The sequence below is a fragment of the Protopterus annectens genome, chromosome 3.part1 (assembly GCF_019279795.1).
Source record: "Protopterus annectens isolate FY-2018-M chromosome 3.part1, PAN1.0, whole genome shotgun sequence".
Lineage (NCBI taxonomy): Eukaryota > Metazoa > Chordata > Ceratodontiformes > Protopteridae > Protopterus > Protopterus annectens.
Genome location: NC_056732.1, coordinates 1,118,023,917 through 1,118,045,794, shown reverse-complemented (window position 1 = coordinate 1,118,045,794; position 21,878 = coordinate 1,118,023,917). Strand labels below are relative to the sequence as shown.

The window sequence follows — 21,878 nt, the reverse complement described above, 5'->3', positions numbered from 1 at the left end:
GAAAGATTTACGTTTCCATATGTGGGCCTGAGTCTCGGCTATTAAAATGAATATACTTTCCTGGTGCTTGCTTTTCTTGATCAATGCCACAACAACACATAACTCTAATATGATATTCACACCAATCAACAAAATGACTACAAATGTTATCTGGAACTACAGACCACATTGGAGAAATCTGGGCATACTGGCAAGTCCCAAGCATACCCCTCAACCTCTTAATGCAAGAAATCTGGATGAAGCCATAAAAAAAAAAAAAAAAATGAAGGGACAAAGGCCTAAAAATAGGACTGTTTTTTAAATATTGCTCTTACAAACTTAGAAAGTTGATGGAATAAAAGATTTTGCATTATCATGAATTTTGTGAAGGGTATGAAACCTGAAACACAAATGTCTGTCATTATCTTCTGAATTCTATCCTTAAAAATTAGTCAGTGATTTGCCAGAAAACAAAAATTTTATGAGGAACAGACAAAAATATAAAGCAAAGTGTGTGTGTGTGTGTGTGTGTGTGTGGGGGGGGGGGGGGGGTATGAAGCTTCCAGATTTAAAGTTATTTGACTTTTTCCAGCAGTCTACTTACATTTCTTTCAGGGTAGCACAGTATTTAAAGTTCTCATCCTGATCAGCTTTACTTGGGATTATTCTACTGAATAATTAGGTTGAAAACTCAGATAACAAGAAAAAATTCATTTCCTCAGATCAAAAGTATACAAGGCTAACAGTTACATATAGAAATTGATACAGAAAATATCAAAATTCATAGCAAATATACAGTTTATGAAGAAAATCAGTTTATTGCAAACTACAGTTAGAAATCCTCATGTATCCCTAAACAAAAAAATTCTTACCCCATCAATATTCATTACTCTTAAGAACTGCATTGATGGAGGTAAAATAAAGGAACCAAATACAATAAGAGAATCATGGACTCACATTCAAAGAGTTGTTAACTCATGTTTTAGTGCATTTAAAATGCAACCTGGGATGCCATTCGGTCCCATAGTGGCTGTATTTTTTGGTCTTGGAGAGAGCATTAATGACTTGCTCTTTGGAGATGCAGGGTGGGGGAGATGAGGTGGGAATGCTTTCTGGAATGTTTGGAGGGGACAAGGGTGGTGAAATTTTCACCAAACCTGTCAGCTAACAGGCTAGTTATTTTCACAGGATCAGTGTGTGTGATGCTATCAACACCTAGTTCAGCACGTCTGGGTCCTACATCTTAGGTTACAGATATAGCTGAAGAATGCCTCAAGGTTATCCTTAGCTATGGTTGCTAAATTTATTTTGAAGTTGCCCTTTGATGATTTTACAAGTTGTCTTGTTTGTTTGTTCAAGCAGAGAAGGTAGTTCTTCCATTGCTTGGACCGCTATTGTTTACTCTTAGACAGCAACTTCTTCATCTTGTTGTATGACTTATTAATGCTAGATGCCCACCAGGGAGGCTTGTTTTTTATTGAGGATCTTGTTTTGATCCTATCAGGTACAGCTGTGTCAATACATTTGTATAAGTGTCTGTACAGGGCAATTATGTAGACTTCAGCATAGCTGTCAATGCCATCTGTGGGAACAGGAGCTTGGGAATTATTTATGCTATCCCTTAGGAGGGTATTTATTTTTTTTATTTTTTATTTTATTTTTGTTAACCGGGAAAGTCCAACTGGACACAGGTCCATTTTCAGCGGAGGCCCAGGGAGAAAAGCTCCATGATACAATACAATATTAGATTAAAACAGTACAAAGCAATTCTTAACATTTATAAGTAGTACAGAGGACCATTTACATGACATGTGATAACTAGTAGAATATACAGTCAGTACTCTAGTAGAATATACAATTAGTACAAATAATACAAATATATATAAATTTTTTTTTTTTTTGTAGAAATATTAGTAAATATAAAGTTGTAATACATTTATGCTTTAGTATAACCGAGAAATAAATAAATGCCCATAGTGGCATAAAATAGGGTAAAGGTATAGGTAGGATGAGAGTAAGATAAGCTCTGTTAGGTATTGTGTTAGTCTAGAAACGGATTAGAGTGTTTTTCAGATAACGGATATAGTACAAAACAGTACAAGTGTTGGAATGTTTACTGCTGTTAGATTGATGAAATGTTAGGATGAATCTGTGGGATAGCAGTAGAGCTCAGTAAAGGAAAATGTTGTAGTGTAGCATAGTCCTTGCAACTGAGCACAGATGTTGCTACCCTGGGGTATAGCAAGAGCAGAGCCAGATATTAGAATAGTAGGATTTCAAGAGGTGTTTAAAATGGGTGCAAGAAGTAGTGCTGGTTATATTGTTTGGGAGTGAGCTCCAGGTTTGTGCTGTTGTGCAGGCAAATAGAGATTTACCTGCTTCATTTTTATGTCTAATTACTTGAATATTTTGGTTGCTAGATCTCAGGGCTCTAGTGGTGGTGTAGGGCTTAATTAGTTGTTGGAGGGCAGGAGTTTTCTCAGGGTAGTAGTAGAGTTTATGTGCAACTATGGCTTGATTGAGTCTAAGTAGCTGACGAAGTTCCAGCCACTTGAGTTGCATTAGGGAAAGACAGTGATGGGATCTATTTGAGGAGTCTGTTGCAAATTTGCAACTGTGCAAATCTGTGGGTATAATTAGCTTTGGTGAATTTTTTTAGCCTGATTTCACCTAAGACTGCTTCAGATGTTATAGCTACTTCAAATGTGACTGATCTGTGATCAGATCTATCCAGTGAGGATCCTACACTTGTGGTGGTGAAATGGTCACCCATGTTGGTGAGGAACACATTGAGAATATTTGAGTGCCTTGTGGGGTTGCATACTGTTTGTTCCAGGGCATTAGTGTTAACAAAGTCCAGGAACCTTTGTGCAAGCATGTTGGTACTCATATGACTTGCCCAGTCTTGCCCATGACTAGAGTATTGGGTTGCAATTTGATTGACTCAAGTAGGTCCAAATAAACAGGGTGGGTATCTTGGTTCACTGAAGGGGACCTACAGCTAACGATGACTGAAGGAGGGTCTTACTCTTGTATCTTTTCCATACATCAACAATATTTCTTTTAAAGTTCAGGAGAGCTTTCATTGCAATTCAGAAGGTGTAATTTATGCTCTTAGTTGCCCTTGTGGAAAATTTTATATTGGTGAAACAAAGAGGTTATTTAAAACAAGACTGCTTGAACATGTGAGGGATATTCACAATAAAAAAATAGAGAGCCCAGTGGCTATGCATTTTTTAAACTTCCACAACAGTGATGCTAAAGGTTTAAAAGGTTGTGTATTGGAACAAATAAAATGCGGTAAATATGGTGATTTAAATATTACTCCAAACTAAACTAAACCAAAACAAAATAACCAAAGTCCTCCACTGGTACTGAGAAAGACGAAAAGCCACCTGAATTTTTAACGTTTTCGTTCTTTTATTAAAACAGAACTTCATCAGAAAATGCACCCAACTTTTTCCAATGTCTTAAATAGTAATGTCTTATGAATCACATGTGTAAAAGACACCAATCCTGTGTAAACACATAAATTCAAAACTAATTCATATAACTTTTCATATTTGAAAATAAATTAAATAAATGTTGTACATGTACAAATATAATTAATATATATATATATATATATATAAAATACAGAACATACAGAAACTAAAATTTAGATGTGAGTAAAAAACATTTGATGTTAATTACATCATTTAAGCCAGGTGGCACATCTGCATTCAACCTGATTTGCCAAATGGCTTCTCTACACTCCAAATGTACCTTGTAGTTCCCACTAAATAAGGAATCATCCACTTTTTCTAAAACTGAGAAAGTGAATTTTTTGAAACAAGGACAAGCAAGTGAATGCTTGGCTAGAGCATTTGACATGTCTTTCTTTTTAATGGCTAGATTGTGCTCGTATATCCTTTTGTTCAATGTTCTAATAGTTTTCCCAATATAATAGTGTTCACATGTGGCACACTGTGCCATGTACACTATGTTGCTACTTTTGCATGTGAAATGTCCATTTACTTTGATTTCTTTCCTACAGTGATTTAAATATTAAGCAACAATTGTTATATAAAGAAGCTGTATATATTCTTAAGTTTAAAACTTTGTGCCCTGGAGGTCTGAATGAAGATTTTAATTGGAAAATGTTACTAAATTAACTAATTGTTTTAAATAATAGGTTGATTGAGTTAATAGATTTATTGACAGATGTATATATAGAGATGCATTTGTATGTTTTTTGTACTCCTTGAAGGCTGTGGCCGAGACGTCAGAGATACAATAAACTGTGTGGTGGATATACCTGTTGTACTTTCTTACCCACTGTTAGTTGAAGTTGGAGTAACTTCATGGAGTTTTCCTGCCTAGCCAGTCTAGATGTGTATTTATCTTTGATGAAGATAGATACTCCTCCTCCTCCTTTGGTTCTCTTACATTCATTTTGTGGTCTGAAAGTGTGGAAGGCATTGTAGCCTTGCAAGGGGGGGTACTCTCTGTGGCCCTGAACCAAGTTTCTGTGACTGCACAGATGTCAACATCCTCCAGGGAGAGGATACTTTCATGTCAGACATTTTGTTTTTGAGACCTTGCCTAAAAAAGGCACTATGGGGGAGGCAGGTGCCTTAGCCAGTAACTGTAAGCTTCGATGTGACAGGTGAATACCATCTCCGACAAAGCAACTTGGTCTACTAACCATGTCATCCCAGGCTGACAGGAACTGGATCCCATTAGAATGACACCAGAAGCTAAGCCAATTGTTGAAGTCAAACATTTTTTGTTTATAGTGTGGTATCATCTTAGGTGAAGGTAGAATGCTGCACAAGGCTAGGGACATACCTAACTTGGAAACGTATTCATATAGCTCAATCATGTCTCTCTTCATACAGTCCAGTGAGATACGCCTCAAGTCATTCACACTAACATGAACTATGACAGAGTCATAATGGTACTTGTTGTTGAGAGACTTGAGTGCATGTGTGATATGACGGATCCTGGCACCCGACAGATAGCTGACCATAGCCTTCTCCCTGTCCAGCCTGGTAAGTGGGACATCTGTGTGTCTCACAATGGAGTCACCTATGGCTAAAGAATGTGGTTTAGATGTGCTTTGCCTTATGGCTTATTTGATGAGATACTGGTGCTTGTGTTTTTATGTGCACTGATTGAGTGTTGTAGCTGCTGTATTAGGTGCAGCATGTTTGTGTTTGGAAGGTCTCTGGTAGATTTCTGATGAGTACCTCCGTGTATGACGGTTTATGTGTTGAGTGTACGGTTTGTGTAGGAGGTGCAATATGTGAGCTGACAACCTGTTCAGTATTACTGCTCTGTGTGCGAGACATCAAGGATTCCAGATTCTTAGTGTAAATGCATCTCTCACAAATTGCACTTGGGTGATTTAAGAGTAGAGGGTGGTCAGTGTACATGAGGCAGATGCTACACTGCCTCAGGATACCCATGTTAATCAGGCTGGTAGAAGAAATGGAGGGAAACTGACCATCCATAATGCTAGGTTAAAACCTGCTTTCACAGTAGGGAGAGAAAATGGAGAGGAGTGGTATAGCTAGGTGCTCTAAATGGGGTCTATACTGATGGGGTGCTCTATAAAGGGCCTTTACTAGTGGGAGTTCTCTAAATGGTATGAGACTACTGTATATTTGGTGGTTTTGGGACTGTTTAAGGGGCAAAGGTGCAGCTGATGTGCTCTCTGAGCAGCTAAATGCAATTTAAGGACTTCTCAGCTGGATCATGGGCAGCTACTAAGGGAAAATTTATCTTCTGAAGTTTTTGCATCTATAACCGCCAATGGTTACCCCCATTTCCTAGTAATGCGTGATGGTGCACAGAGGTGCGCTACGCATAAATAGATGAATACAGCAGAAAAGTGTTCGCCTAACTCTGTGGAGCTGTGTTAAAACAATCCCAAACCTGTGCAAATGTGGGGCTTATGTAGCAACAGTAAGCAAACTGAATTAAACAATTAAACCTATAAAAAAGCTCAGACTGAGCCCTGCGCCAGCAGCCTTCAATCAGATGAGTCCTAACTGGACTCTCCTGCCAAACGGGTGCAGGGGGGCCCACTCCAACAAAAGACAGCCTGGTTTAGTGCTCTAGTGCTCAGTTTAACAAACAGAACCAGATTTAGCAGGTCTGGATCTAGTCTATGATACAGCAAACAAAAAGTGCAAAAATCAGCAAGAACAGTTTTAAAAAATCAGCAATATAGCAAAAATACAGTTTAAAAGTGAAAAATACATTAAAACTGTACTTATGGTTAGCAGAATGCAACCCATTCCTTGGATTGCATAGATAAATTCAGCACAGCAGTGACTGGTCACCTAATTCTGTGGAGCTGTGTTAAAAACAATGTAGTACATTTGAGGGTGGCAAGAACAGAAGTGCAGAGGACATTTCTGTTTTACCAGCTGTTAGGCAGTACCACTTTGAAGTAAACATTTTGGTATTTTATTACATCACTGGGATCTTGAGTGCAGCTGCCTGTCTCCCTAAGTCAGGAAGACTAAAGCAAGCAGCAAAATAATAGGGAGATTTAGGGACATTAGCACAGTGCACTATCCCGATCAGCTGCTTCTATATGTGCAAATATGATCACAAACAAGATCAGAGATGAAAAGAACAACTTCATCAAACGTCTGGCAGAATGAATGAAACAAGGGCAAATAGATTTGGGGCCACCCAAGCAATTACACTTTTGGAAACTGCATGGGTCATAACCACAATGAAAACACAGAAATCTCTTGTAAACAGAGCTTTGAGCTGGTGGTCTTGGTACATCCTCTCTAACTGCAATGCAGAATGCTAAAGAACAGCTTACAGTAAAAGTTACTTCCTGATAAGGTGTACTTCTAGATTATATTCTACACATCTGACTTGCAAGGAAATCCTTGGAAATATTACCTAATTTCAAATGTAATCGCACTTCTAAGTTTCATATCTATCATAAAAATGGAAATGATGCTTCCCTGACAAGAATTATTTAGTGTATTAACCAGCCAGTCATACACTGGCCCTGTAAATTATCTAAACAAAACAGCAGTTTGCTAAACATATTCAGCATTAAGTGTTTTTCTTTCTTTCTTACCCCAGAAACAAGAAGAAAGCAGCTGAAAGTGGAAATACTGTCCTTCAAATTGTCAGAAAGTTTAACAGTTCTGCAGGGAATCCCATTTCTTCTCACTTCTACTAGAGAGTCTCCAGTACCTAGAACATAAAATGAACAATTAAAATAAAGAGGTTGTAGTAGCTCTATGAATGCTAGGTGATGGGATTAATTCTTAGCATTAAAGTTTTTAAAAATGGTATATTAAGCAAACACCATTGCAGGGACTGGGCATATCAAACTTTATCCATGGAGGGAGGTACTTTGCAGTTACGAAAATTTATCCTGAGTGACTACACTAGAGCCTCCCCACCATGGGTAAAATACTAAGTACTCACAACACTGCCTTGTACACTGCTATTATACAATGTAACTTAAAAAAAGAAATGTCTTATTTTCTTAAACATCATTATGGTACAACTGAAAATTCATTCCACACTGTTTTCTCTGTGATGATGTAAGTAAATGGGGTAAGAAATGAGATGCGCTGTACATGCAGCCAATCCGTTTCTGCTGCTGTGAGAAAGACATCACAACAAAGAGGCTGCATTTAAAACTCAGAGGCAGCAACATTTTAAAGTAAAACGTGTCTTTTCTGAAATGTTTTCTGTTAGACTTTTTACTGATTGTTTCTGGACTGTGCCTGGCTCTAGCCACGCCTACACAGAGTGCTGTAAACTCTCTCAACCCCCATCCCACCAATTAGACCTCTGGAGGAAGTGATATTACCTATTGGGACTACAGGCTCCATTTTCAAACAGTTTTATTCCTTGCTGCTGACTCGTTCACTGTATTTCTCAGTTTGCTCTCTAAGTGTTTTATACTTGACATATTTTTTGTGATTACAGCTACTTAGACTTGTTAACTACAGGCCTGCTCTTGTTTTAAAACTCATTATGTAAATACTGCACTGTTTTCTTTATGCCTGGTTCAAATAATTTTGTGATTACAGCTATTTAGACTTGTTGACTAGAAGCCTGCTCTGTGTTTCAAAACTCACTAATGTAAATGCTGCACTGCATACATTGTCTGATTCAACTGCAGTAGTTTTATGATTACAGCTACTTAGACTTGTTGGCTTGCTGCCTGCTCAGTGTTTTAAGACTCTCTAATTGTAAATGCTGCACTATATACCTTATAGGTTCATATGTAGGTACTAGGCTATTGGCCCTAGGGCCTATATAAGCCTAGCCAAACGGTACCCTGGCTTTCGTGACCCAAGAAAATTATTTTCCTGTACTCCTGTTGAGCAGAGCCACAGAAGTGATCCCCGGGGTGAATTTCCGATCTCCCATCCAATCATCAAGATTGCCTGATTATACTCTGTAGTTTTAGCTGTCTTACAGCAGATCAAGCTATCTTGCTGTATGTTTTATTCATTGGTTAATGCAATTGTTTGTTAAATGTTTTACCTCCTCTTAGTGACTTCATATTTTTTTTTCTTGTCATAGATTTCAATTATGCTTCAGTATATAATGCTCACTGCAACAGGTATAATAGTGTGCTGTCTAGCTGTGGCCATGTGTTCTATGTTCAGATGAATGTAACCATCTTTTTTTTGCCCTGTTTGCACATCTGTATTAACTATGTTTTTTCTAAGTATATTTATTCCTAACTTTAGCAACATTTTAACACTAAATTTTGTGAAGCACTGCATTTGAACTACTGTGCTAGAGTGAATGATAATGTGGTAGTCTCTCAACAGTCTGTGTCAATATTGTTTGAGATTCTCTTTCTGTCCTCTCTAAAATACCATCTATCTTTTGTGTGCTAAACATCATAATTGATAACAATTTTTTATTTTTTCTCTCCTCAGCAAACAGCCAAGCTTTGTCTTTTTTCTCTCCATACTGCCAGTGTACTGTTAAGTCCTGCATACTGAATAAACTGCAACGAAAATCGCTCATTCAGCTCTGTTATTTCTCACCTTGCAACATCGTTTTTTCTCTCTACAAAGTATGTTGGCTTAGTTTTTTAAGTCTTAATACCTTAAATAAGTATATTTTATCTGCTTTTTAGCGAGTTGGTACACTGGGAAGCAGCTTGGCAGCAAGGAACCCCCCCATTCTTAAAATCTGGTGGTTTTCATCAAACTTATGTCTGTTAAATGCTGGAGTAAGCCTGCTTTAAGACATTTCCTGATAGTACTACACAATAAAACCTCTTTTTTTCTTACTAGTAACATAGCCTTTTTCTGTTAGAATTTTTACTGATTGAGCCAAGCCCAGTCCAGAAAAGTACAGTTTTGTACCTACCATAAATGTAGATGTTCGAGGATCTCCATTGCTGCAGTCCTGACATAAGGGTATTCCGCTGCCCACCATCGGCCCGAATACCAAAGGGCTAGAACCGGCGTCGGTCATCGGCGCTCGAGACTGACATCAGTACGTGCCAGTACAAATGCGCATGACCGACGCCATAACCTCAGTCTTTCTTGCCTCAGACGTCAGAATGCAAAAAACACCACCCAAACCTCAACCTAAAAAGAAAAAGGGGGAAGGAGGGAGGGAAAATTGGACTGCAGCAATGGAGATCCTCGAACATCTACATTTATGGTAGGTACAAAACTGTACTATGTTCTTCGTCTCCCATTGCTGCAGTCCTGACATAAGGGTAGAATCCCAGAGCAACGGAAAAAAGGGAGGCTGGTCAACTAAATAGCAGTAGGAGCTGCTGACATGCCCTGTAAGATTGCAGTGGCAAACCCAGCCCTAGACCTAGAATAAAGAGGTAAATGATAATGCTTTGTAAAGGTATGTACAGAACTCCAAGTAGCTGCTTCTAGAATGTCTTTAGTAGCTACCCCTCTCAAAAAGCAGTAGAAGTGGCCGTAGCCCTAGTAGAATGAGGCCTGATCCCAACTGGAACATCCTCACCATGATGAGAGTAACAAAAAGCAATACAATGGCTAATCCACTTGGAAATAGTTTGTTTCGAGACAGCTTTCCCTCGTGAAGTCAAAGCAAAAGAAACAAATAATTGTTGAGAACTCCTGAACTCTTTGGTTCTGCTCAAATAATACCTCAACTGCCTATGTACATCCAAAGAATGCAAAACTTTTTCCCCATCATTTTGGGGGTTAGCATAAAAAGTAGGCAAATGTATAGACTGGTTCAATGCCACATTAGAAATCACTTTAGGCAGAAAAGTAGGATTAGTACGTAAGGAAACCCTGTCATTGTGAAAAATCAGAAAAGGTTCCACTGCCACGAGGACCTGTAATTCAGATACCCTTCTAGCAGAAGTAATAGCAAACAAAAAAGCAGTCTTCCAAGACAAGAACTGCAATTCAGCTGTAGCTGCAGGTTCAAAAGGAGGCAGAGTCAGCTTTTCCAAAACAAAATTAAGATCCCAGGTAGGAGTAGGAGCTCTCCGTGGGGGTCTGATATTCTTTTCCCCTCTAAGAAACTGTTTAACCAATGGATGTGAAAATAAAGGAGGGTCACAATCATAGAGAGCAGAAATAGCTGCAGCATGCACTTTTACAGAAGAGAAGGACAAACCCTTGTCCAATAAAACAGTCAAATATTGCAATGTACAACTCAAATTAGGCAATTCGACATCAAAGCCTTTAGCTGAACTCCAAAGAAAAAATCTCTTCCATTTACCAGCATAAACTTTTCGAGTACTAGGACGCCTGGATTCCAAAATAACATCCAAAACTTGTTGAGGGAGCTGAAGGTCCTCCTTCTCTAAAACAGAATGCGCCAGGCTGTCAGGCGCAGGGAGTGCACCCTGACATTGAGAAAATGATTGTTCTCCTGAGACAATAAATGAGGAATCTGTGGCAATGGCCAAGGTGGTACATGAATCAAGCTCCTCAACAGAGGGTACCAATGCTGACGAGGCCAATCCGGTGCTATAAGGATCATGCAAGGCTTGTCCCTCCTGACTTTCAACAGCACCTGTGGAAGAAGAGGCAAAGGAGGAAAAGCATACACGTGAAGGTTGCTCCAACTGAAGGATAGTGCATCTACTTTCCAGGCTTTCGGATGAAATAGCCTTGTGCAAAACAGTGGCAGTTGGAAATTCAGAGGAGAAGCAAACAGATCTATGTCCGGAGTTCCCCAAGCCATTGTCAACCGAAGGAATACCTGAGGGTCCAATTTCCATTCGTGAGGATCCACAATCTGTCTGCTCAGAACATCTGCTAAAGAATTTTGTGCTCCTGGCAGAAACTGTGCTCGAAGAGTGATGTGCTGATTCAAAGCAGTTTCCCACAACAGCATTGCTTGTCTGCAAAGAGGGTAAGAATGAGTTCCCCCTTGCTTGTTGATGTACCACATGACCGTCGTGTTGTCTGTTCGAATCAACACCAGTCCTGGTTGAAGTAGGCTTTTGAATCCCTCCAAAGCAAATTGAACTGCCAGCATCTCTTTCATGTTGATATGCAAGTGAAGTAGCTCTGGGGCCCAAAGGTCTTGAATCCATTTTCCTCTGAACTGAGCTCCCCAGGCTGACTCCGAGGCGTCTGTCGTTAATATCTGACTTGCCTCTGGTTGGGTCACAGAGAGCCCTTGTTTAGGTGACATTCCTGAGCCCACCACAGAAATTCTCTCTGAATGCAAGGTAGGATCCGAATGACAGTGTCCAAATCGTGGCAGTGTTGAGTCCAAACGTTCTTGAGATACCATTGTAGCTTCCTCATATGCAGTTTGGCATTGGGAAGTACTAGAATGCAAGATGCCATGAACCCCAAGGCTTGAAGGACTGTCCTTGCAGTCAGCCTGGACATTACTGATAGCTGTTGGAAGTATAGGTGAAGATTCCTTTGTTTGTCCGGGGTAAGAAATGCCATCTGAGCAGCTGTATTCAGTTTCACACCCAGAAAACACATCTCTTGTGAGGGTACTAGACTGGACTTTATTTCGTTCACAGAATACCCTAGGCATCTGAAAACTGTCATTACATACTGCAGATGTTGAAGAAGTTCGTGCTTGCCTTGAGCCAGAATCAAACAGTCGTCCAGATAAGGATAAATTTGAATTCCTGCTAGCCTGAGAAAAGCTATTACTGGAGCCAGGACTTTCGTGAATACCCTGGGTGCAGTAGACAAGCCAAAGGGCAATGCAGAGAACTGATAATGCAAATTCCCATTCCAAAACCTCAGGAATTTCCTGCAACTGGGCCTGATAGGAATGTGAAGATAGGCCTCTTTGAGATCCAGAGTCACCATCCAGTGATCTTTGCCCAGCATAGGTAACAGCTGTTGCAGTGTTAACATCTTGAATTTTGGAATTTCCAGAAAGGTATTTAGAATGGACAAGTCCAGAATTGGTCTCCAATTTCTTTGGCACTAAGAAAAGACGGGAATAAAACCCCGTACCTCTTTCTGCAGAAGGTACTTCCTGTATTGCTTCCAACTGAAGCAGAGAAGAAATTTGAGTCTGCGCTTCCAGTTTTTGCTGACGAGGCACATCCGGCATACCTTTGAAAGGAGGGAATGTGTGAAAATAAAATTTGTAGCCTCGATTTATTATGTCCAATACCCATTTGTCTTGGGTAATCAAATGCCAATTCCTTTTGAAAAATCTCAGTTTTCCTCCCAGAGGGGCTGCCAGCAAGGCAGAGTCCGGCAGCTGAAGACACGGGTCATTGGGTCTGTTTCCGAAAGGACTGACCCCTGCCCTCCCCAGCAGAAGGGGTAGAAGAACTCAAAGACCTAGAAGTAACAGGGCCCTGAGAGAAAGCCCTACCCCTACCTCGCCTCGACCTGCCCCTAGACTGATAATCCAAGAGGGAAAGACCAGCCCTTAGCAGGCCAATTCCTACTGAACTTAGGGGCTGAACCTGTAAAAATCCTTAACTGTCTGCATAGACTTAGCTTTTTCCTCCATTTTTTTCAAAACTGACTCTACTGGAGGACCAAAAAGAACATCAGATTGTAGAGGAGCATCCATAATTCGAGCCTTAACATGCTCCGACAAGGTCTGATCTTTAAGCCAAGCATGCCTACGAATGACTGAACTAGTAGCAGCCACCCTGGAAGAAGCCTGTAAAGCATCAAAACCACACTTCAAAGAATGCTTACCAACTTGGTCTGAAGCATACACTAAATCCTGAAGCTCCTTACATTCAATACCTTCAGCTAAAGCATCTACTTTACATTTCAATTGGCCCAGCAAATAATTTTGATACCGAAGCATATGAAACTGACAATTTAAAGCTCTCATAGCCAAAGTAGAAGAGGTATACAGTTTTTTACCCCACCTATCCAGGGCCCTAGCATCCTTGTCCAGAGGAACTGGATTCTTAACCACAGAAGCCCTAACCCCTTTGGGGCCTTGAGTAATAGTTTCTGGATCAGCCCTAGGACTCTTATATAAGTACTTGTGAGCTTCCGGAACCCTGTAGTATCTGTCTGGTTTAACCGGGGCAGGAGGCAGAGAATCTGGGTTAAGGGCAGCCTCAGAAAACACATCCTGAACAACATCCAGTACAGGGGGAATAGCCAAGGGCCTATGCTGAGGCAAAAACAAGAATTCTCTCAGTCTTTTACGGGAATCAGAATAATCCTGGCCCTCCCATTTGAAATGTTCCCTCATGGAATGCAAAGTCTCAGAGAAAGAAAAATCTTCTGGAGGGGACGCAGAGGGAGTAGAGTCCTCAGCCTCCGAATCAGAATAGGGAGGGAAATCCTGAAGTTCCTCTACAGAGGAATCCGACTCACTGGAATACTGAACCAAACCCTCCAACTCTGGCTCTACCCTGGGCCTCTTCGCAGGGGGGGGCATATAAAGTAATCAAATCTTCAGTCATCTTTAACATGTGCTGCCTAGGAGCTGGACCCTGGGGACACGCACCAACAGGGGCAGACTTAGACTTAGAATGGGCTTTGCTATGAGAAGGAGGAGGCCTAACTACCCCATGAGGGGAGGGAACCACTGACATCAGAGAAGCACCCTCAGCCTGGCCTAACACAGGAGAAGCCACTTCCTGCAGTAACAAAGGCTCCCCGTGAGACTCAGGTAAACTGTCAGAAGGAGCCGCTGAAGTAGCCAGTGGTACTACAGAACCGGCGTCCGGAGTGGCCGCCTCATCCTGTTTGGACCGCAAATACTTTTCTTTGCGTTTCTTAGAAGAACCAGTCGTCGGAGAATCCGACGGCATGTTATAATTACAACGTTTACCAAACACTAGCCTAGCACAGTCTAACCGACGTTTAATAGTACGCTTGTTAAAAGTAGCACAAAAGCGACACCCAACAACGTCGTGCTCAGGCCCTAAACAAGGAATGCAGAGTGAATGGTAATCCCTATGAGGAATCTGTTTCCCACAAGAAATACAGTTATTAACTTTTTCTGACATCCGTCAATACTGAGGCAAGAAAAAGACAAAAATGTCCCCAAAGGGGTACTTAGCCCAACTTGGTCTCCGGTCTGAAACTCGAAAACCGACAATTCCAGAATGCCGAATGGCACTTGCAAATGCTGCTTCTGCTTAGGGACCATGCAGCAAGAAAGACTGAGGTTATGGCGTCGGTCATGCGCATTTGTACTGGCACGTACTGATGTCAGTCTCGAGCGCCGATGACCGACACCGGTTCTAGCCCTTTGGTATTCGGGCCGATGGTGGGCAGCGGAATACCCTTATGTCAGGACTGCAGCAATGGGAGATGAAGAACATCAATCTACTCCACCAACTACACCTTTCTAACTCATTATCCTATAACTTGCAGCTACCTCATCCAACACACCCGCAATCAATTTTTTTTCATTTTCTCCCCCCATCTCACTAACCATTATTTTCATCCCTCATATAACAGTCACCCCATCACTATATCAGTACATTTTTCTCTCTACTAAACTCAGACACCAACCCACGTTTCTCCTATTTCCCTACTATTTCACCATGTCCATTATCACCACTCTTTTGAGCAACTCTCTCCTACTCATTACCCTCTACCTAGCCTCCCGCTCCATTACCTTCATCACATCAAACATAACACACTACCCCTCTCCTACACTCCCCATTATTACATGCCATACAAAACCAAATATCCATTTTCACATCTGTTCTAACCTCTACACTAACATCGTTCATCCACTATATATCCATACCCCCAACCCTCCTTCCTATCCAGATTTTTTTCAACAAATAATATCCAAGTTCAAACTCTCTCTCCTTCTACACTCGCTAACCGAATCAAACAAAATCAAAAAATCTGTTATTGCTCGATCAGCTCACCACTGCCCACTCTGTTATCCACAAACCTGAAAACTGCCCTGCACTCTCCAACCTAGTGCAACTAAATACCAACCCCAGGACCCTTAGCTCATCTGATAAACTCATAGTCAAGGTTACAAAGTCCCAAAATTACTTTGGTGACTCTCTTCTCCTTCAAAGTAGCCAAACAGTGGAACCTATTAGCCCAGAATATCTTAAAAAAAAATAAAAAAATAAAAAAAACATAGTTATAGATTAAAAAAACTCCTAAAGGAATACCTTACTTAGCAATGGCTATGCTCCTTGTAATACTCCTGGCTAGTTTCTCATGCCTTCGATCAAATGTTTTCTATTCTATCTTATAGGTTCATAGGTAGATACTAGGCTATCTGCCCTAGGGCATTTATAAGCCTAGCCACAGTGTGTTTGGCTTTCGTCTCCCATTTAGATTTAACTGTGCCTCTGTATAGTAGGTCACAGAAGATAGCCCTTTAAGGTTAGTTTACTGTGCCTCTGTCTAGCAGGGACACAGAAGAGATCCCAGGGGTAAACTTACGATCTCCCATCCAATCGTCAAGATTTCTTTTGAAGAGGGTCAGTGACGGGCTCTGCCTAACATGAATTGGGATTCTGTTCCAGAGTGAGGGGAGCCTCTGGGATATGAATCTGTCCCTCCAGCATGTCCTATTTATTGCTGTGCTGAGGTTTAAGTCCCTGGAGTGTGTAGCTCTTAAGGGATTTGGATTTCCTGAGGTGGAGCATGTCCATTAATTCTGGGTTAGACATGGCTTTGTACGTTAGGCATAGATCGCCTCTGAGTAGGCGGTAAGCAACTGAGTAGAGCTGGAGTTTCTTTAGTCGAACTGCATAGGGCAACTGTTTAAGGCCCGTGATCCTCTTGGTGAGGTACTTCTGAGGTCTCTCAAGTTGCTGCAAGTGTCGGGTAAGGTACATCCCAAATGGGGCATTGTATTCAATTATGGGCCTGATGAGTAGAGGGGCACAATGACCTCTCTTGATCTAGATGTGAACCCTTTCGTGATAAGGTGGGCTACATAGAAGGTCTTTCTAACCACTTTGGCAATGTGATTGTCAAAGGAGAGATTACTATCTACTTGGGTCCCCAAATCCCTAATTACTTCTTCCGTACTTAATGGATTACCACCTATGTGGTAATTTGGGGGCACTTTGTTTTTCCCAAAGGGGATGACTATGCACTTTTTGGCATTTAGCTTGAGGCCGTGGCTCTGGCAGCAGGTATCCGTCTCTGTGAGACCATTTTGGAAGATGCTTGTGTCAGTCGGAGAGTCGATTATGGCTCCCAGTTTGCAGTCATCTGCAAACTTGGTCAGCCATAGTCCTCCTGTGTTAGCCTGTACCTCGGAGAAGTATATACTAAACAAGAGAGGTCCCAGGACTGAGCCTTGTGGGACGCCACTTGTAACTGGTTTAGAGTCTGACATGGCACCTGCAATTCTGACCATGTGAGTTCTATTCCTGAGCCAGTTTGCAACCCATCTTGTGACATAGTAAGCTTATTTATGATGCCCGAGTGGGGTATTGTGTCAAAGGCTTTTGCGAGGTCCAGGCAGGCTGTGTGGACTACCTTCCCCTCATCTATGGCCTTGGTAACTATTTCAAAGAAGTCAACTACGTTTAAGAGGCAAGATCTGCCCTTAACAAAGCCGAATTGGGTAGGGTGCAGTGTCTGGAGGTTCCCAATGTCTTTGTTTATGAGTTCCATGATGATACGCTCCATAGCTTTGTAGACGAGACTAGTCAGTCTTATAGGGCGATAGTTCTGGGGTCTGTTGTGGCACCACCATTGTGGAGTGGGACCACTGTTGCTGTACACCATTCTTTGGGTACATATCCTGTAGTAAGGCTGAGTTTGAACAGTGACTTTATGTGAGGGTTTAGTTCTTTTGAGTTCGTGTAAGACGCAGCCTGGGACACTGTCCATTCCCATTGATGCTGTGTTTTTTGCTTTGGAGAGGGTAGCTTTCACCTGTGCATCTGTGATGTCTGGGAGGCTACATTCTGTTGGGATAGACATTTGCTCTTTTGAGGGGGAGAAGTTTGTACTGAACCTCTCTGCCAGGATGTTGGCAATGTCTGTGGGTTCAGTGTATTTTTTGCTGTTTTGCACTAACTTAGAGCATATCTGGGAGTTGCCACCCAGATTCCTGACATAACTAAAGAAGGCCTTGTGATTATCTTTAGCGTCTTGGGCAATTTTTCTTTCGAAGCTGGCCTTTGTTATGAGGGATCGTAGTTTCTTGCTAGTACTGATCAGAGATGCCTTCCCTTTTTTAGGATTTTGCTCTATTATGTAGTAGCTTCCTCCTTCTGTTGTATAGCTTATTTATGGCCGGGGTCCATCTTCTTGTCTTACTTCTACCAAATGAAAATACCACAATGGTTTTTAGTTATATATGAGTTTCATATTACTGTCTGTAATAAGGATTAAGAAATGTAATGTTTTCTGTTTTACATTCACCTTTTTGTCAATTGTGAATGTTGGCAACTGTCAAACATTTTGTATATTGTTTGTAAATCTTTTAATAACTTTTGTAATCTTTTTGTACTATTGTTATGGAGCTTATCTCCTCGGGTCTCTGCTGAAAATGGGCAACTTGCCCAGCCAGACTCTATTCTTTTTAATTAATTTTTTTATTTTATTTTATTTTTATTTTACATTTGTTGACCGGGATAGTCCGACTGGATGCATGTCCATTTTCAGCGGAGGCCCAGGGAGAAAAGCTCCAAGGGTAAGCAGATACAGCATTACATAATACCAGCATTACATACAGATTATTTACAGAGATTACATAAGTAAGCAAGTTAAACAAGTTCCACAGGTTAAAGTTAGTCCTGAGCACAAGTCAGGATTAAATTAAATTACACAGTCAACTGGTTAACAGATTTTTACACATTCAAGTTAGCCAGGCTTGATACATTGACATAGCCAGTTAAGTGACAAATGTTGTTTGAGTCTAGTTTTAAATTGACCTAAGGTGGAAAGTAAGGTAATATCAGCTGGAAGTGAGTTCCAGGATCTACTTACAGAGTTTGCAAAGAGAGAGTCACCGGCTGTGTTATTAATTTTGCTAGTCTGAATTAGTAGTTTGTTAGAGGATCAAAGCGGTCTAGGATTGTTATAGGGGGTGATAATATTTTTAAGTGCAGGAGTATTGTCCGGATTATAGAGGATTTTATAGGCCATAATCAGTTGGTTATACTGGATTAGGCTAGGTAGTTCAAGCCAACCAAGCTGATTTAGATTGATGCAATGATGTGTCCTAAATTTATTTATTTATTTTACATTTGTTAACCGCATAAATAAAATTATTTTTAAGGGGGAACAGCAGTTAAAAAAAAGTTTATTCTGCCACTTGCCAGCAACAGCAGATAAAAAAGTTTGTTCTGCCACTTGCCCGCAACAACAGATGGAAGTTGTCAGTTCTGAAGTGTTGAGTATTTGCAATGATCTGTTGTTCACAGTGACTACCAACTCTGGCATGAGACACTAGCCTTTACTTTCTGATTGGAGTGCAGTGTTCCAATATGTGAAAACATATTTGGAAGAAAACCATGTGTGTTAAGTACTTAAAGCCCAAGTGTAGCAGACAAGCAAACTCTCTTTGACCTACCTGATTAAGTTTTTGAACCTCTGACTGGTGACAAGGCATCAACATGTTGTGTTCTTTGAGATCTATGCTTGCCAGAGGATATCACATAAGGAGTTGGCCACAAAGTCTAGTGACGGACTCACTCCATCCAGCTGGGGGCTGAAAGATTGCATAGTTCTTCCAAACAGCATTAATGGCACCCTTAATGTGTAGATCCATGGGGAGATGACCCATGGCTAATCCACCTTATTCTCTACATTAACATCATGTAGACATTTCTGGGTAGAATAAAATGGGGACTGAAGGAACCTCATCAGTTATAAAGTCTTTCCAAAAGTGGAGATGGGGGAAGCTGAAGGACAGCAAAAACTAACTGTCCATTTCAGTTTTGGATGCAATGGCCTCTGGGTCCTAAGACCCTCCACAGAAATCTGAGTAGGAGCAGCCTTTGATTTCACTATATCCAAAAGTAAACCTATACCCCCATCACAGGAACAGCTGTGCAAGAAAAGTGCATACATTGGATGTTGGGTGATATGGACCTAGCAGCATACCTGCAGAGGATGGAACTCAAGTGAGAAAGGCCTGTCCTGAGCCCAGAAGTGGAATTAGACCATGTTTCCTAAGGGTTTGGTCCCACACTCATGCAGTTGTTTATATATTTAATGTCTGGTGATCATCTGACTTGTCCATGAATCCCTTTCCAGCTATGGCATGGGCTACAATGCAAGAATGAATATAATATAGGAATCGGTCAGTGAAGCCAATCAATTAGTATGCTTCTAGGAGGTGACAGGAACCAAAGTATAAGGAGAAAATCCACACAGACCCAAGGAGAACAGCCAATTCTAGATAGTGACTGGAAGTCAGAACCAAAGAAACTGCTTTATCAAAGGATTACTGCTATGATCTGCTACTGAGCATCGTCTTGTAGTCTGGAATTTGATTCTGTGAGCCTCCACTTGCCTACTCTGTGGTTCTAAGCATGTGTCATATCTGGACAGTTATCCAATGTCACATTTGAAAACAGGCTTGTGTCTGCTATATTTACCTGAGTGACAAATTAATAAAATAAAAAACTACCAAACCAGCTCTAAACCCTGGAGCTGTAAAGCATAACTATTACTACTGGTATACCATACTTGCCCCATGGACATGAGCCACCACATATTAAACATGTGCCTGAAGTCTAGGCCTGGAACTGTTAGCCCTGACATGGGATGATCCAGTGGACCTCCATTCAATCTCAGCAAAAAGACCCTGCTGAGCCGGGGCGGAAAACACTGGTAGGGCATTCTTTGGCATAGAGGACCCCCAACCTGAACTGGTTGACTTAGAGACTTCGCCGTGGGATTACTAGCTCTAGGTGGTTATCTTTAGAGTTGGGTGGTGCACATCTCCCATGCTGCACCTGCTCCTGCATTCTCATAATTCATACAAGCAGAGGAGGGACAGGAGTGTAAGCTCTCCCTTGTTGGTAGTAAATATATGTTTGGGAACCTGACAGCTGTGCTAGTAAGGACTCTACTTTCAGAAGGGCTAGGTTGTGACCTAATGTCCAAGCTTCAGTCCCAGTGATGGAGATCCATCTGAGACTTGGACCCGCATATGGGATCCTCCCATTAATATCCATGCAAGGAACTTTTATTTTTTATTTTATTTTATTTTACATTTGTTTACCGGGCTAGTCCAACTGGATACATGTCCATTTTCAGTGGAGGCCCGGGGAGAAAAGCTCCGCTACAATACTACTTAAGTAAAAATAAACAAAATGTACCAAATAACTTTCAACAGCACTATCCATTTTCTTAGAAGAAAGGTATGCAGACTTTTCTCATTCTGACATTTCTGAGTGGCAGAGTTGAAGCAAAGTCATTGTGTTATGTGATTCTTGCCTACTAGGCAGTAAAGGCCATGCTGGTAAGGGTCCTGACTAGAAATTAGTCAGTGGGAACTTAGCAAATTTGCTTGAAGTAGTCAACCAGAGGAACTTTTGCCTTTGGATTGAGACCTGAACTTTGCTAGCACCAGAAAATAAATGGTGGGCTCAGGGGCTAGGTTCACTTGTGTAGTCAGTGACCTCACAGCATGTACTGGTAACAATTTATTATTTATCTATTGACATTTGTTAACTGGGTTAGTCCAACTGATCCAGGGTCCATTTTCAGTGGAGACCCAAGGAGAAAAGCTCCGTAAATATTACACATTTTTGCAATAAAAATCAAATCAAAAATAAGAGAAAAATTAAAACCATGAAACATAAAAGTAACAGAGAATATCTGTACATAGAGTAGGTTAAATAACAATTGACAGGTCTAGAGAATATCGCACATGAAGTACATACAAAAGATAACATTCAATCAATTTTTTTTTAAATAAAGATATACATGAATATATATGCTATGGAAGCGAGGGGAGAAGGAGGTATAAAGGTATAATAAACAAAAAAACACTGTGGAGAGGACAAACCGCACCGGACAGCCGAGAAATTTTAACAGATTTATTCCAAGGTTAAACGTTAGACAATTCACCACGTTTTTCGTCAATAAGCTGTAAGACTTCATCAGACAAAGGCACAATTTAATTAACACATTTATATATGCCGACAAATTTTAAATTGACCAATAAAAACTGTTAAAAAACAATCCTCATGAATATGAATGTAAATGGAAAACTCATCCAACTATATATATATACATATTAAATGCATCCCTACTTTACAGATACATGTATGATTTGTGCAATGTGGCAGGAGATAACAAACCATAGATATTTAGAACTTTCTAATAAGGATAGTAATAACACTAACATTGACAACGATGATATTGATAGAGACCTGGGAAATATACATGATAAAGCTATTATTTGCACATGTGCTAATTTTAAGAACTTCAATATATTTAATTATACCGAGCTGGATATCAATGACACCTATTTTGAATTGTTTTCTAAAGGCCTCAATTTCGTCCCGAGGACTAAATGTGATATGA

General features: G+C 40.7%; 1 protein-coding gene across 1 annotated transcript in view; it reads right to left on the bottom strand.

Moving 5' to 3' along the window:
* Positions 1-21,878, bottom strand: part of LOC122798379 (DENN domain-containing protein 3-like) — a 1,373,701-nt gene that overhangs the window by 162,978 nt on the left and 1,188,845 nt on the right. The window contains exon 23 of the mRNA XM_044067263.1: positions 7,073-7,191. Within this exon, the coding sequence (XP_043923198.1) occupies positions 7,073-7,191 (119 nt within the window). The remainder of the gene's footprint in view (positions 1-7,072; positions 7,192-21,878) is intronic.